At 39.2% G+C, this 15,000-nt stretch overlaps 2 protein-coding genes across 2 annotated transcripts in view; both read left to right on the plus strand.

Moving 5' to 3' along the window:
- The window catches only part of LOC138037462 (serine/threonine-protein phosphatase 6 regulatory ankyrin repeat subunit A-like), a 259,329-nt gene that overhangs the window by 203,339 nt on the left and 40,990 nt on the right, over window positions 1-15,000 (plus strand). The window lies entirely within an intron of this gene.
- LOC138049337 (uncharacterized) overlaps window positions 6,682-15,000 on the plus strand; it is a 23,054-nt gene continuing 14,735 nt past the window's right edge. Inside the window, exons 1-4 of the mRNA XM_068895585.1 lie at window positions 6,682-6,918; window positions 8,733-9,997; window positions 11,729-11,806; window positions 13,098-13,259. Coding sequence (XP_068751686.1) covers window positions 8,761-9,997; window positions 11,729-11,806; window positions 13,098-13,259 — 1,477 coding nt within the window. The 5' untranslated portion in view covers window positions 6,682-6,918; window positions 8,733-8,760. The remainder of the gene's footprint in view (window positions 6,919-8,732; window positions 9,998-11,728; window positions 11,807-13,097; window positions 13,260-15,000) is intronic.

Raw genomic sequence — 15,000 nt, forward strand, 5'->3', positions numbered from 1 at the left:
TTGGATAAATGACAATCTGGAGGGTGGCTTATCCAACGTGGAGTGACCGATGAATCTCGTGGGTAGCGTTGTCAACGTTTTAAAAAATTAAGGTAAGATAAATAAGTGATATGTGTTATTTGACTTCGTTGTTTTGTTACTTATCAGACGTCACAACAACAACAATCTTAACAATCTGAAGTGGTACAGGAACACACCTACTAAGAGCCTACAACTTCATTGCGCTTGTGGAATGTCATTTTTTACAGACGGAGTCGTTATATTTAGATTGATTTTTCCCGCAAAAACAAACCTTTCCAGCCAATCACAAGTTTTGCATAAGAACTTGTTACCCGTGCGATTGAGAACGGTCATTTGTGCAAGCCAAATCGTATTTAAATGTGCTGTGTCATGGCAATGCAGTTATTTTTGTGTGGCTACCAATTACTCACCCGTACTCGCTATGTGACTTAACGTTAACACAGAAATTACTTTTAAACAACATATCTCCAAGATTCGTAACAAAAAAACATGTCTGTCGAGCATACATAATTTAAGTTACAAACAACACAGATAAACTTTGAAAAACTGTTAAGCTGAACAGTTGTCAAAAATGAAGCCCAATTGCAATCCATTTTAATCTTCTTCAAATTTTCCCATTCCTAAATCCCTTTCTTATTTGCTGTTTTATTCTAATCTTCCTTCAATGTTTTAAGTAACTATTTTTACGTTTCGCTTGATTTGGCTGCCAGTTCCCCGTCGCTCAGTTTAACTAAATTTCGTGACACAGTCCCCTTTAAGAACACATCTAAAAATAGCTTCATCTGTGAAAAATGCCGTTCCATCAGTAGACCAAGTATCGGAGTTGAAGGCTCCTGGTTATGATCTCCTGGTGAAGATGAAATATGGCTAATATTCTAACTGATAACAGGGTAATAACCAAAAAGAAAAAAAAAACAATCAGAAAATTTAAACCCTTTTAAAAACAAGGATAACGAACAAAACATCTATTACTTTTGAATTTCGAAAGAAAGCGGGGTTTTTTTCGTTGTTTTTTCTACCCCCCGGTTGACCTATTTTATGGCACGTTCGTTTGACATTCTGGAATACTATTAAACAGAGTAACCCTCTAGATTTTTCGTAAATTTAGATAGATATCTCAAAGATTTTTCAGAAAAAGCTGTTGAGATGAAAAGTATCTTTTGTATTCCAAAATATTAAAATTCTCCAATACGTAATTTGTACAAGTAAACTTTCCCGTTCGTATTCCAGAATAAGGCAATGGAACGCATTCTTATCAAATGACCCGGCCTGCAGAAGTAAAAGTGAATGGGAGGTGGGGGGGGGGGGATGATAAGCGGGTTTGGAATTAAGGGGAGCTACCACATGTTGAGAGTCGAGAGTAATATTTTGGGAGTCCATAATTTCATCAATTGACAACTAATTCATTTATTTATGAATTTCTTTTCTTGTTTGGCAAAGTAAGAAATTAACATTATCAATAAACCCGCTTTCAGTGTGCGTCAGCACGTAATTGTTCTGTCACTCTTAGCGTGCGTAGCTGGAGGGATTTTCTATCGCACGATTATTTAAACACTCGCGAGCACGACGGCCTTGGCCGCGTGTATGCCGCGACTGGCATGAGGACTACTAGTCTTGGATTTCCACTTGACGCCAAAACACAACGATGTGACTATCGACTAACTTCCGCGTGTTTAAATAATCCTGCAATAAAGTATCCCGCCAGCTACGCAGTTTACTTTTATGTCGAGAAAAATGTGCAGAAAGACGTCGAGTGGTGAGTGCACTCACCTCCCACCAATGTGACCCGGGTTCGATTCCCATATCTGGTGTCATATGTGGGTTGAGTTTGTCGGTTCTGTACTCTGCACCGAGAGGTTTTTCTCCGGGTACTCCGGTTTTCCCCTCTCAGCAAAAAACAATATGATATGATGTGTGTTAATTTGATTTGATTTAATTTGAGCCCTGGCCAAACGAGAACGATCGAGAGCTGATGAGAGCTGAAACTCTTGAGAGCTCATGAGAGTCGACGAGAGTGATCGAGAGTTGGCCAAACGAGAGCGAGAGTTGACGAGAGTTTGTCCAGAGTTTCACGTGCAAACAAAAGAGAGAGTCTGGGAAAACCCTTTCTGACGTAAATGTGGTGACTAGCCAGCCGGTATATTCAGCTTTGGCGTTTTCCTTGGTCCCCGAATCCGACGCTATATCATTTTTCCCTTTTTATCTGAGCCCGCTGGGAGAAAAAAATAACTGCATACGGTGTGGGGTCCCCAGGGCTCAATACTTGGACCCTTATTATTCTTATTATACATCAAGGACTTGCCTAACTGTAACCTGTTGTCTGATGTAAGAATGTATGCCGACGATACTAACCTTCAGTTATGCATCAATAGATCCTGATGAGTTGTTCTCATCCCTGACACGTGACTTAGGCAACCTTAAACAATGGCTTGATTCTAATCGCCAAAGTCTTAACGTTGTCTCAAAGCTAAATGCTTGCTCATTGGGATTCGGCACAAATTAAATCTCGCTACTATTTAGTAACTCGTATTGCCTTGATGGCCATTCAGTGGAAAGAGTTGACTCATATAAATGTCTTGGATGGTATACAGGTGAATGAAACGCTATCTTGGGGTCTCCATAACTCTGCGGTTAACCGAAACGTCTCAGAAGGTTGCTTGCAGCTCTAAGAAAACTTAAGCCACTATGCCTCCAACCAGTGCTCATAACAATCTACAAATCTCTCATTTTACCACATCTTGATTATTGTAGGGCTGCCTAGGGTGGCATCGGTACTGGCTTAAGTAATAAACTCGAAAAATTACAAAACAGAGCTGCTCGCATAATAGCGGGTGCTGACTGTGATGTAAGATCTTCTCACATTCTTTCGGAACTAAACTGGACGAGACTCGCTGACAGACGGTGCAAACAAATGAAAACCTATATGTTCAAAGCAGTGAACGATCTACTGCATGAGTGTATATATATATATATATATATATATATAACTAGCTGCAGACAGTACTGTATCGGCCTTAAGGGCCTCATCAGTGCAGCGCTGACGACTAGGATGGAGATTAGGCTATAAAGCCACCCCAGATGTCCCACACATGTGGTACATCCAAGCCATGCCAGAGTGCATTATATATATATAATTTCTTTTTTTGAGTAGAACGTATTTCGTAGAGCGCTGAACTCAATCGATTGAGGAGCAATAACTATGACTTTTAGCGTTAAACGATGGTTACTCGTGAAACCTAAACCTAAACTTGTGTAACCCTAACCCTAAACTATATATAAGGCCGAAACAGTACTGTCTGCAGTTAGATATAGCTTTTTGGCATTACAAAGCTTTTGCTTTCATGTCCAAATTGAGCACTCTACTGGGATGAGTCATTGCCGCTAGCAATTGCGCATGCTCACTAGCTCGCTAGTCTAAGCACTCTGGCATGGCTTAGATGTACCACATGTGTGGGACATTTGGGGTGGTTTTATAAGCTTAACCTCCCTGCACTGATAAGGCCCAGAAGGCCGAAACAGTACTGTCTGCAGTTATATATATATGTATATTCGCAAGATTCGCGAATACTAATTAATACTATCCATCGACGCAATCTTCGTGACTCAGAGCTAAATCTGTTCATCCCATGAACGAACTCAGAAGCTCTTTAAAAGAGTTTCCGTTACAGGGGTGCCATTAAGGTAATTCCCTTCAAATTGTTCTACTATCAAAGTCCGTTTTGGAAACTTGGCATAATTAACATTCATGATATGAACATTAAAAAAATGCAATAAAAAAATGGGGTCACCGTGCTTGTTTACGGGTCAGCAGACTCTTAAATGGGGTATTTCTACTGTTTTCGCGTTAAAAATTCGAATCACCTTCCTACAGAATTAAGTCTTGGTTACTTCAAAGACACAAAATTTTACTTTGAAAATAAAGCTTCTTTTATTTACATAAGCAGTATTGCTTCATTTACGCCGTCTTTGATTTCCTGGTTGTGGGAATAGTGCACTTTTTGGGACAGTTCCGTGGTTAGCTTGAAGTCCTCGCCTTGGGTAAAATACACCCAGTATACGGAACTGTTTTCCAAAAAAATTTCATGTTCTACTATCAAACTTTTTTTCTTCTTCAAATGTGTTCTTTATTAGACTGTTCTTAGCAAATACCTGAAAAAAAAATCGGGGCTCACAGTACTCGTTTGAGAGAAAAGGAGCATTTATTTCGCTATCGGGTTTAGTTTGAGCGAAATCTCTTACGTTTTGTATGCGCACGTGCTCACGAGCGCCTGCTAATGACGCAAAAATCGTGCGCAGTAGGAATGCGCAATGCAATACTAAGGAATTACCTTAATTAGAACAGTCTGGCTGGCGAAGCAAAGCGGACCACTAGTTTGAATAATTTTCTTGCATTAGTTGATTAATTAATTAATTAATTAATTATTTAATCGTTATAATGTTCATCCGACAATTTATTAATTAATTATTTAATCGTTGTAATGTTAAATCCGACAATAGATTAAGTTATGCTGTAAGACTTTTTAAGTAAATTAAAGTTGTAAGTAAATTACATTTTTAGCATTTAGGTAAATTAGATTTTTAATTATAGTCTGTTATTCTACAACTTTTATTAGTAATCGTAGTTGTAAAACACGGCTCCATGAGAGAACACTTATTAGTGAAATGGACTCCGTGATGAAATGAAGTTTTGATTTGATTTGATTTTGAACTACTGACCGCAAAACTCTCTCCCAAACTCTCGTGCGCGGCCAAAGGAGACAAAACTCTTGCCAACGTACTCTCTTGAAAAATTTGAGCAGGTTTCAAATTCAATGAGAGCTCTCGAGAGCCGATGTGAGTGGCCGAGAGTGGATGAGAATTCCTGGCCAAACGAGAGCGAGCTAGAGTTTCAACTCTCGTCAACCCTCGCTCTCGTTTGGCCAGGGCTTTAGATTTAAAGGGACACTTCGTGATGGATATCAAAATTGGGCGTACATTTAACAAGGGTCATTACTGAACAAAAGTGCTTTTCTTAGACCTTCCCTCCTCCCAAAGGTACGGCTACACGTACGCTAATGTAGAGTTTGAAGATAAATTTGGAAATGCTTCCCAGCCTGGCAAGCCTGTGCTCTTACGATACGAAATTTGGAAAAAATTGTAAAATAATGACGAGTTTAACGAAATGACGTTAAGGAGATGGCGGAGCTTAGCCATTGGTGGACCCAGAGCAAAACGCTGCCAAAGCAGACCACGAAGCCATCCAAAGGTTGCTGCCGATTTTCCCGCCACACAACGAGAAGCTTTTCGTATGTCTTTGCAATTTCCCACCAGAGGGCCGTCATTCCTAAGGAATTTACTTTTGACACTTCGTTGCCGTAGATACCACAGGCAGCCCAAGCTATGGAAAATTAAATTGATAATGGCTAATTGAACGGGCAAAGAATCAACAAAAAAAAGTAAGCTGACACACCATAACAGCATGTATTTTCTCTCGGTTTCAGGCTTTGTCGCTCAGAAACTGACAAAAGGAAACGAGACTGAGGCACAACTATGGCAAGGCAGTAGGCCACTTTCGATATATTCAAATTCAGCCCTAAACAAAAGACATCATTTCGAAAGTCTCTGCATAAGAGCCAGAAAGCCATCAGGCTTGAGCTTATCCCGGATTCCATGGCATGAAGCGACTAGGAGTATTTCTACTCCCCTTTGATGGGATGCCAGTCCATCGCAGAGTTAACCCCCAGCTTTAGATTTCGCCGGTACCATTTATACACCTGGGTGGAGAGAGGCACCGTGAGAGTAAAGTGTCTTGCCTAAGAGCACAACACAATGTCCCCGGCCAGGACCCGAACTCGGACCACTCGCTCCGGAGTCGAGCACACTAACCATGTGGCCACCGCGCCTCCCTCACATTCTCCGCATGGAAAACTTTAATTAGTAGACAATTAGTCGTATGTGCTTTTCATTTTAAAGTTACTGGTAGCTGTTATTATGGTCCATCATTTCGAGGATCTGGGGAATAAATATAAGGATTTGTAGGAGTTTATTCCCCAGAGCCTCGAGATGATGTTTTTGTTTAGGACTGAATTGTGGGCTATTGTAGCAATATTTAATACCGAGTTTCAAATTCAATTCAATGAAATTTAATAATCGGTCAGCAGAAAATATGGTGTGTGGAATACGGACTATGAACTACGGACCGCGGACTTTGTATAAAACACAGACAATTAAAGGTCTAAGGGGCTCATTGAAATAAAATTGAATTTCAAATTGAAAATTGCTGTAATTGGCTCTTGCCATACACAACCCAGGGTCCGTTTGTTCAAAAGCCGATTAACGCTAATCCCAGATTAAAAATTAACCAAGGTGTTTATTTCTCTACTCAACGCTGATATTCGACAAAAATTTACATGAGAGGAAGTCAATCTTGGAAAACAAAAATAAGCAAAAGAAACTTTCACCAAAAAGTTGAAAACGTGAAACAAATGTTCATGCTAATTTGCCTTTCGAACAACCGGGCCCAGGTCATCCTGATGGGCTAAGTGGGCCGGGCGGCTCTGGGGATAAGAATGAAATACTTCTCGTTTCCGGAGCCCAGCCGCCAACAAGTACAGTCAAGTCAGAAGTCAAACGAGACCCTTAGAAGTTCTGGTACGTAGGCACCAGGGCTGGTGTAAAACCGGCAATTTAAAGCAGATTGCAACAGGAACAAAAGGGATCGAAAAAAAGAGCGCATTTTGAAATTTGAGGGGTGTCATAATTGCGATCTTCAGATGCAAAGCACATCGCCCTCTGACAGTTCCATCTTACGGCTCATTGGTTCTGGAGGCACCTTAACACTACTGCAAGTAGAAGTGTGCTTATCCCTTGGCAACGCTGATGAAAACCTAGCAGGATTTGTTAAGGCTACCCTAGAAGGTATATTTAGCTGCTTTGATTTTCATTTTGGCAACGGTTTTTGGAAATGGAGTCCCTCTTAAGTTTCTTCCGGTTTTTGTCACCAATTAGCGCTCTGCGCTAGAGATTCTCGACACATTAATAAAGTTCATCATCATTATATGATGATTTCTCTTGAGACGCGATAGACCCAGGGACGATTTGTATTTAGGAGTTGTCATTTTACCAAGAAAAGCGATGGATAACTCATCCTTCCGTTGTCAAATGTATTGCTTGTGATAATTTGAAAATCAAGAGCTGTTTACCAACATATTTTTCTTGCATTTTTCCTTCGGGTACGAGCATTTTCAACCAGGCGGATGTACATAAGAACTTGTTTGCTTCTTGAGCAGTTGTTTCAATTGTCTAGACGTTTGTTTTTGGCTAGAATAGCAAGCCAATCGCATTATATGTTACGAGAGCTGCTACATCACCCCAAGGCTTATGATAAGTCATGAGGTCCCTTTAAATTTATCCTGGGACAGCTGTCATGTAACTAGGACCCTTGCAACAAAGTACAAGTATGAGTGCAGGTCTTCCAGTGAGCATGCACACAAACAAAACAAAACGTACATGCAGTGTGTTGCCGGATTGCCCAGTGGGTTGGCGGCCATTTAAGCTTAGCATAGACTTTAATTTCCGGTGCACCTTTGATTGATCTCTTTAGTTTGTCACAAACAAGCAAGTCAGAGCATCTAAGTGCCTGCACATAACTGTCTGCTCTCCTCAGGGGCTTTTCAGGGTCAATGAAATATTGAACAATAATATTACATGTACAACACTTATTTTAGAATCCCAACTGGCAGGAGACAGACCAGTTGGCAATTTACAAGGGCAGCTGCAAAACTGAACAGTGGTCCGAGTGAGGCTGGAGACAGAAACTCTGGATTTCAAGTCCAGCCTCTCCTTGCAAAAACCACATTGCCACTTTCACATGCTCTGCATAAGTCTGCTTACGAGCGAGTGGCCCAACACGCCAGAGCCTAGCCCAGGTTTCTGTAGCATAAAGCGACTAGGAGTATTTCTACTCCCCCCTGGATGGGATCCTAGTCCATCGCAAGGCTACTCCCAGCATTAAATTCGCCAGTACCCATTTATACATCTGGGTGGAGAGAGGCACCGTGAGAGTAAATAATATTGTCTTTCCTAAGAACACAACACAATGTCCCCAGCCAGGGCCCAAACCCAGACCAGTCTCTCCGCAGTCGAACACACTAACCATAATTAGTAGACAATTAGTCGTATGTGTTGATCATTTTAAAGTTACTGACAGGTATATGTAGCTGTTATTATGGGCACTGCAGTAAGAGTCCTTGCACCTGTGTGCAACCCTGTGTGCTAGGTCAGGATATTTGATAAGCATGTGTAATTTTTGAAATAAAAAGAAAGGTTTTCACTGTACTGGCACTTACTGGTTTGGTAAGAGATACACTGTATACATGTACCTACATTTTTTTTGGATAATGTTAGTTGGGCTTTCAGTGCTCATTAATATCAAGTCTAAACTGTCGGTCAGTGTTTTATTTTGACCCATAAACCTCCATGTTTGGATAATGACAAAGAGTTGTGATCAAATTATCTTTATTCTATTCTTTGTTTGTGTAGTGTAGAAAGTAAATATTAGGCAAATTTGTGCAAATATAACTTGTCCATTGCCCATGCAGGCACTAAGCACCTACTTTCTAAATGTGACTTTGCCAAAATTACCATGATTTATATCGGAATGAGCGTTTGGCTGTAAAATATGGTAATCGCTGTTAATACTCAGTGTTTATATTCATTGTTAACCATTTCAGTTGTCTGTCAATTGCAATAATTGAAATCATGTCACAAGGAGGAGTATCTGTAGAAGCAGAGGAGATTTTTTCCCAAAGCAAGGAAGCACTGGACATTACTCTTTTAGGGAGTGAATGGAATTCTTTGGCTGGGGGATTGTCAACATTAAACAGAGAGCTTGCAATTCATCTGTCACAACAGCCAAATGTTAGAGTTTCTGTGTTGGTCCCAGAGGGTGCTTGCAAAGATGAAGAGAAAAAGGAAGCCCAAAATTTTGGGATCAATGTTGTTGATGCAGGGCAACAACCAGGCTTCAGTGAACCTCTTGACTGGTTGGGCTTCCCACCTCAAGATCACAGAATAGATGTTGTTGTTGGCCATGGTGTGAAACTTGGCCGCCAAGTTAACATCATAAAACGATCTCCACAATTTCAAAAGTGTAAATGGGTACACATGGTGCATACTGCTCCAGAAGATCTCAGCAAATATAAGGGTTATGATAATCCTACTTCAAGAGGTGAACAGAAGCACTGGGATGAGGTTGATCTTTGCAAGTATGCTGACCTTGTTGTTCCAGTGGGACCAAGACTTAAAAAGGCTTATTCTTCCTATTTGCAGGGGTGTAAGAAGGATGAGGATATTTTTGAAATAGTTCCAGGTCTATTTAATAGGGAATTTGGGGATTTAGTGCAACAGGCCAAAGTTGAGAGTGATGATGATTTCAAGGTGTTGTTGTGTGGGCGTGGAGATGATGAGGACTTTGAGCTGAAGGGATATGACATTGCTGTTAAGGCATTTGCCGATCAACGCCTGAAAGGAAAACGATGTTATCTTCTGTTTGTGGGTGCCCCTGATGGGAAGCAGGATGAGGTCAGGAGAAGACTTCTCAACTTTGGAATTACTGATGAACAGCTGATGGTGCGAAAATTTGTACAGAGCCGGGCAAGAATGAAGGATCTCTTTTGTGAAGTTGATCTAGTCATCATGCCTTCAAAATCAGAGGGGTTTGGTCTTCTAGCCCTTGAAGCTCTATCCGCTCATTTACCAATTCTTGTGGGAAGTAATTCAGGATTTGCACGAGCGTTAGAAGAGATTCACTTTGGAGACACGTGCATAGTTCGCTCAAATGATCCTGCCAAATGGGCAAAAAAAATTGATAGTGTCAGGGCTAAACATAAAAAGCGACTTGGTGAGATGACTTCTATAAGAGAATCTTATAAAGAAAAGTTCAGTTGGAGGGAACAGTGTGCAAATCTTGTGAAGAAACTGTGGAAAATGGTTCATGGTATTGTACTTATTTGTGTTTCTTATTTTTATGTTCTTTTGAGTTGTTATTTAGTACAATTAGCATAAATTCTGTTAACCCTACCTACTGAAAAGTGTGCTTTATTGGTCCTTTGGGATGAAGAGGGAAAAGAGCAGGTGCTAGCAATAATTATTTGTGTCTAGTTATTAGTATAATTATACCACATAAGTGAATAGCACTTTCCGCATGTTCTGATTGACAAGTTCAGGAGTGAGTAGCAAGTACTATAATTCAACTCTTGCAAAGGAGCAAATTTTATCAATAAACAAGGTGGCTGTTCGGCTCAATATTCAACTTGCAGTGTGGTATAATTATAGTAAAAGAATTATTCAACTCAATGTTGGTGAAAGTAGCGGATATTTACCTTACTACTTCCCAGCACAATAAAAATCCACCACTATTCACCTCCTATTAAGGACGGTGCCTACTATAATTGTTATTGCGCATATGTTCTGCGCATCTCAAGAGACTCGATTTCCTATGGGTGGTGCTTATTAATACAGGGATATTTTTGCGCGTTTCAAAACTATGCGGAGAAAGCAGATCTTAGCAAATGCTCTTGGTATCCAAAATGAAAATTGGGGGTAACCATGCATTTTTCAGGGATAATTATTAAGCTTCAATTTGGAAAAGAACGCCATACATTTCTTTGTATTTTAAAGCTTTTTACAAAATTAATATTGTTGATTGATTATCTTCAAAAAATGCGTGGTTACCCCCAATTTTCTTTTTAGATTTCAATAACACTTGTTAAGATCTGCTTTTCCTGCTTATTCAGGAAACCGCACAAAAATACCTTAAGTTTGAATTAGTGGGCACCATCCTTACAGGATCTGAGAACATGAACATTCTATAAAATATGTTGATTGCTCCTTAACAACATCTATTTCCTTGAACCCTTCCCTTCCTGAGGGTGAGACCAATAGATTTTACTCTGGCTATCAAATGCCAGATGAGTTTACTCACCTGTTGATTTGGAAGGGGGGGCGGGGGGGGGTCTAGGTGTGAATGAGTGTAAGTTAAAGCTTGTTGTACTACCGGAGGTTTTCTCAAACATTGAAAATTGTATTTTTTTTACAAGCCTTACATTTCAACATTTTCTTTATTTAAAATACTCTAATGACATATTAGTAAGGAGGATGTCTGGACAAGCTTACAGTTGGAGAGAGAGATGCAGTGTAGAGAAAAACATACTTTAATGACTATTTTTGGAATTTTTAGAATTTTTGTTTTAATTTCCACAGATTTGTTGGAAATGAAAGTCAAAACAATGCATGTTTTTTTCCTGGTTGTTTCATGTTTGATATTCAAGAATTATTGTGTGCAAAAAGTTCCGTTTTCTCTGGCAGTGCGAAACAAAAGAAACTGTTTGTAACTTCAGCTTAATTTAAGAAGAAAGTGAGAATTAACCATCTTACATTTATTTAATTAGCCACCGACAGAGTACTGGTTATTCAAACCAAAAAGTGCACGTATGGTGGGTGAATAAGGAATTGTTTTCATTGAAAACAAGAACATTGTTAAGTCCTCAAATCCTGAGGAAAGTTGATTTGTGCATGATTTGGCCAACGTAGAGCATCATGTACAGGAACCTCAAGTCTGGATTGTGTGATCAATTTTTTTTTCCTGCTTCTTTCAAAAAAAATTATTCATCACAGTTGATGGTGGCAGAATCATCCAATTTCCATATTATTTTGGTGTCTTTGTTAGATAGCTCTACTTTTCAAGCCACAGCAGAAGATGGCTCAGATGAACAACGTTTTGCAGTTAGCAGTTTGCCAGTTACAGGTAAGTTCCTTGTACACACATGGTATACAATATTGTGAAAGGAACTTAAATCACAATGGTCATCACATTTTAGGGAGCAACTTGAGCTTCAGTTGTATTAGAGACCTTAAAAAATTCATACTTATTGTACAAATGTAGATGGAAATTAAACCTATGAGTTTGTTTATTTACTATATACTCAGTCTATATTTACATCTGCTGTTCATACCTGCCAACCCCCAGAGTACAAAAATCTGGAGATGTCTAGAAACTAATCTTTGCGTTGTAAGAATGTCATTTTTGGCAATGTCTGAATACCCTCTATAAATCACCCGAAGGCCTTCTGAAAGTTCCAGACGTCTCTCTTGTACTATACCGTATTGCTATTGCTCTCATAACCACGTCAACTTTCTACCATGTATTGTGCAATTTGATTGGTTGATTTCCAACCAATTATGATACGCATTAAAAATAATTCTCTATTTGATTGCTCTGTTTTAAGTTTGTCTATTGAGAACAGCTCAAATGAGAACTCTAAATCCACTTCTTGTTTTATTTTCCTTTTTGCCTTTTGAAAAAGGCCATGGTTGGTATTTCCCGGGAGATTTGGTGCTCTAATCAGGAGACCATGAGTTTTGATGAAAACTAATGGAGACTCCTGGGAAAACTGGGATAGTTGGCAGGTATGGCCATGGTAAACTTATCTGCACGGTATTAAGCCATTTGTGAGTTGAGTGGTTGAGAGCTCTTGTTAGATCTCATTAGAGGTGAATTTAATTATGAGATTGTATAACAAATTTAGTTATTCTGAAGGAATGCCTGTGCTCTTACCCCCAATTATATTCATAGAATTATTAGTCTTTAATTAATGGACAGTTTTCCTTTTTATTGATATTGAGACATATAATTAAGTACATTGTATGGAAAGGTTCAATGGATGTCCTGAACATTTTCATGATGGTTAAGAGGAAATTGATCACTGTCTTCACAGTGAAGTTTACCAAGAATGAAAGTTCAGAATTCTGACAAAACAGAAGGGTTGTTGTATAAATGAGACAAAAACAGTGGCCATTCTTAATGACAACTTAATTTTACATTGTATGTTCAGATGCAAAAAGCAAACATCCTCAATAGCTTACACTGAAAGTCACGTAAAGATCTTTCATGAAATAAATAATATTACCGGTACTACAGCATGTTCAACTTAATAACATTGCTCGTGAGATTCAACATTTGCCTATTCAATAGATTGCGTGGTCAGTGTCCCAGGGTAATAAAATTGAATCATCTGTTGTGGTATTTACACATGTAGGAATGGATTCAAGTGGTAGTGCAAAACTACAGAGAGCAGAGCAACAGGTATCTGCAGTCACATCAGGTGCACTTTACAAAGATTCTGTGCATAAAGAGAAAATTAATGAGGATAAAGACCCCCTGGTTGAAGTTGAAGTTGAAAGTACAGTACCGTGCAAAAGTAAGTTGACAGTCTCTTTCGAGTCTCGATTCTCGACTCGATCCTCGATTCTCGCGAGGATTGAGGAACGACAATCGAGAATTGAGTCGAAGGAATCAAGAATTATTTTGATGAGCTGGTCACTTGACTGATTCCTTGATAGCTTAATAGCACAAACTCAACTGGGAATACAAATGAAAGAAAAGCCTGTGAAAGTTTCTCAGAGAATTTTGTTCAGGAGCAATTAACACAGAAAACCGTGAGTTTAGTCCTCTTTCGAATCCGGTTGGTGAAATTGAGAAAAAATCACAATGAATGACACTATTCTGTGGGATTGCAGAGGAGATACATGTAATTATTCTTCGGCTGTATGATCGAAGCATACTCAACAATCACACAGACTGTAAACAGTCTTCGACACCATCAGACCAGTGCGGTATTTGAAGTTTACTCTGTAGGCTTCCAATCGAGAGCGCAATCTACCCGACAATTTAGCTGTAACCTGCAAATTATGTAGCTTGTTAGTGAAAATTACTTCCATAGTATTTCGAGAGAAAAGTCTTTGAAAGTGTATGTATTCTGTGCGATTGCAAAGGAGATAATTATTCTTCGTCCGTATGACTATCAAACAACCAAAACAGTGAACTTTTGTTTGTTGCAGGAGAAACATCCGCAGTTTCATATCTGGCTTTAAAACCTTAAATTATTTTGTATTACATGTAATGCAAACACACAGCGTAACGTTACTGTATTTAGTAAAAAACTGTTGAATGCTAAAAAATATTATTTTATTCATGGATGTACTGAAGTGAAGAGGTCAGGTATTCCTCTTGGTACTACCTTGTCTTGATCAATTCTGTCATTACAAGTACTGTAATAACAGAGTGAATTCTGAAATCTGGTTGATAAAGAGCATCCCTCACCATCAAGTGGAGCTTGTTCTGTGCTCAACAAAGTTAATGCAACCCTAAACTTGCATTTTCTGTGGCTTAATTACTCATGGGTTTCTGTGGCCTTCAAAAGTTCAAAAGAAAATCAAAATGGCACCCACCCCCACCCCCCCTCCCCCCAATACCATACCATCAGGCAATACTTCTCCTTTTTTGAGAGTGGGAGGGTGGGGGATGTATTGCATAGTTTAATACATGTAGGAGGAATGGGCTGAAAAAAAGAAAGCCTGATTTACTTTCTCAGTGGAACATGTCAAAAGTGATGTTACCTATGATTATGCTCTATCTGATTTTGTATGGTGAGAACTGGCAAGAAACCAAAAATACTCAACAGATAAAATACTCATTTTTGCTTCTGACAATTAACAGATAAAATACTCATTTTTGCTTCTGACAAGTACATGTAGCTTTAAGCTTCTGCCTGTTAGAAAGGGGACTTGTCTCAGTTGCAAAAGATGAAGGGTGTATTATTCAAATACATGGACCAGCTACTACGTGTCTTTCTCACTTTTGGAATCAGTTGAAATTTGTCACGGCTGCTACCCAATATTATTTTGCTACAGTAGTTCCTCAGACCTTTCTCTCCGAAAAGCAAACAATTTTAGTTGTGAATGTCAAACCCCATAGACCACTTTACATTCTTTTGTATTTATGTTAATTAGATCTGCTGCTCTCATTTTGAAACAAGTATTCTTTTTAAATTTTCTCGTCATAGCGAGGCTAGAAAGGCTTATTAGCATTAAAGCAGAAGAGTATTTTATATGGCTGCCATTATGAAAGACTGGTCTATAGGGGTGATTGGGTTAAGGATT

Source organism: Montipora capricornis, chromosome 1, assembly GCF_036669925.1.
Source record: "Montipora capricornis isolate CH-2021 chromosome 1, ASM3666992v2, whole genome shotgun sequence".
Lineage (NCBI taxonomy): Eukaryota > Metazoa > Cnidaria > Anthozoa > Scleractinia > Acroporidae > Montipora > Montipora capricornis.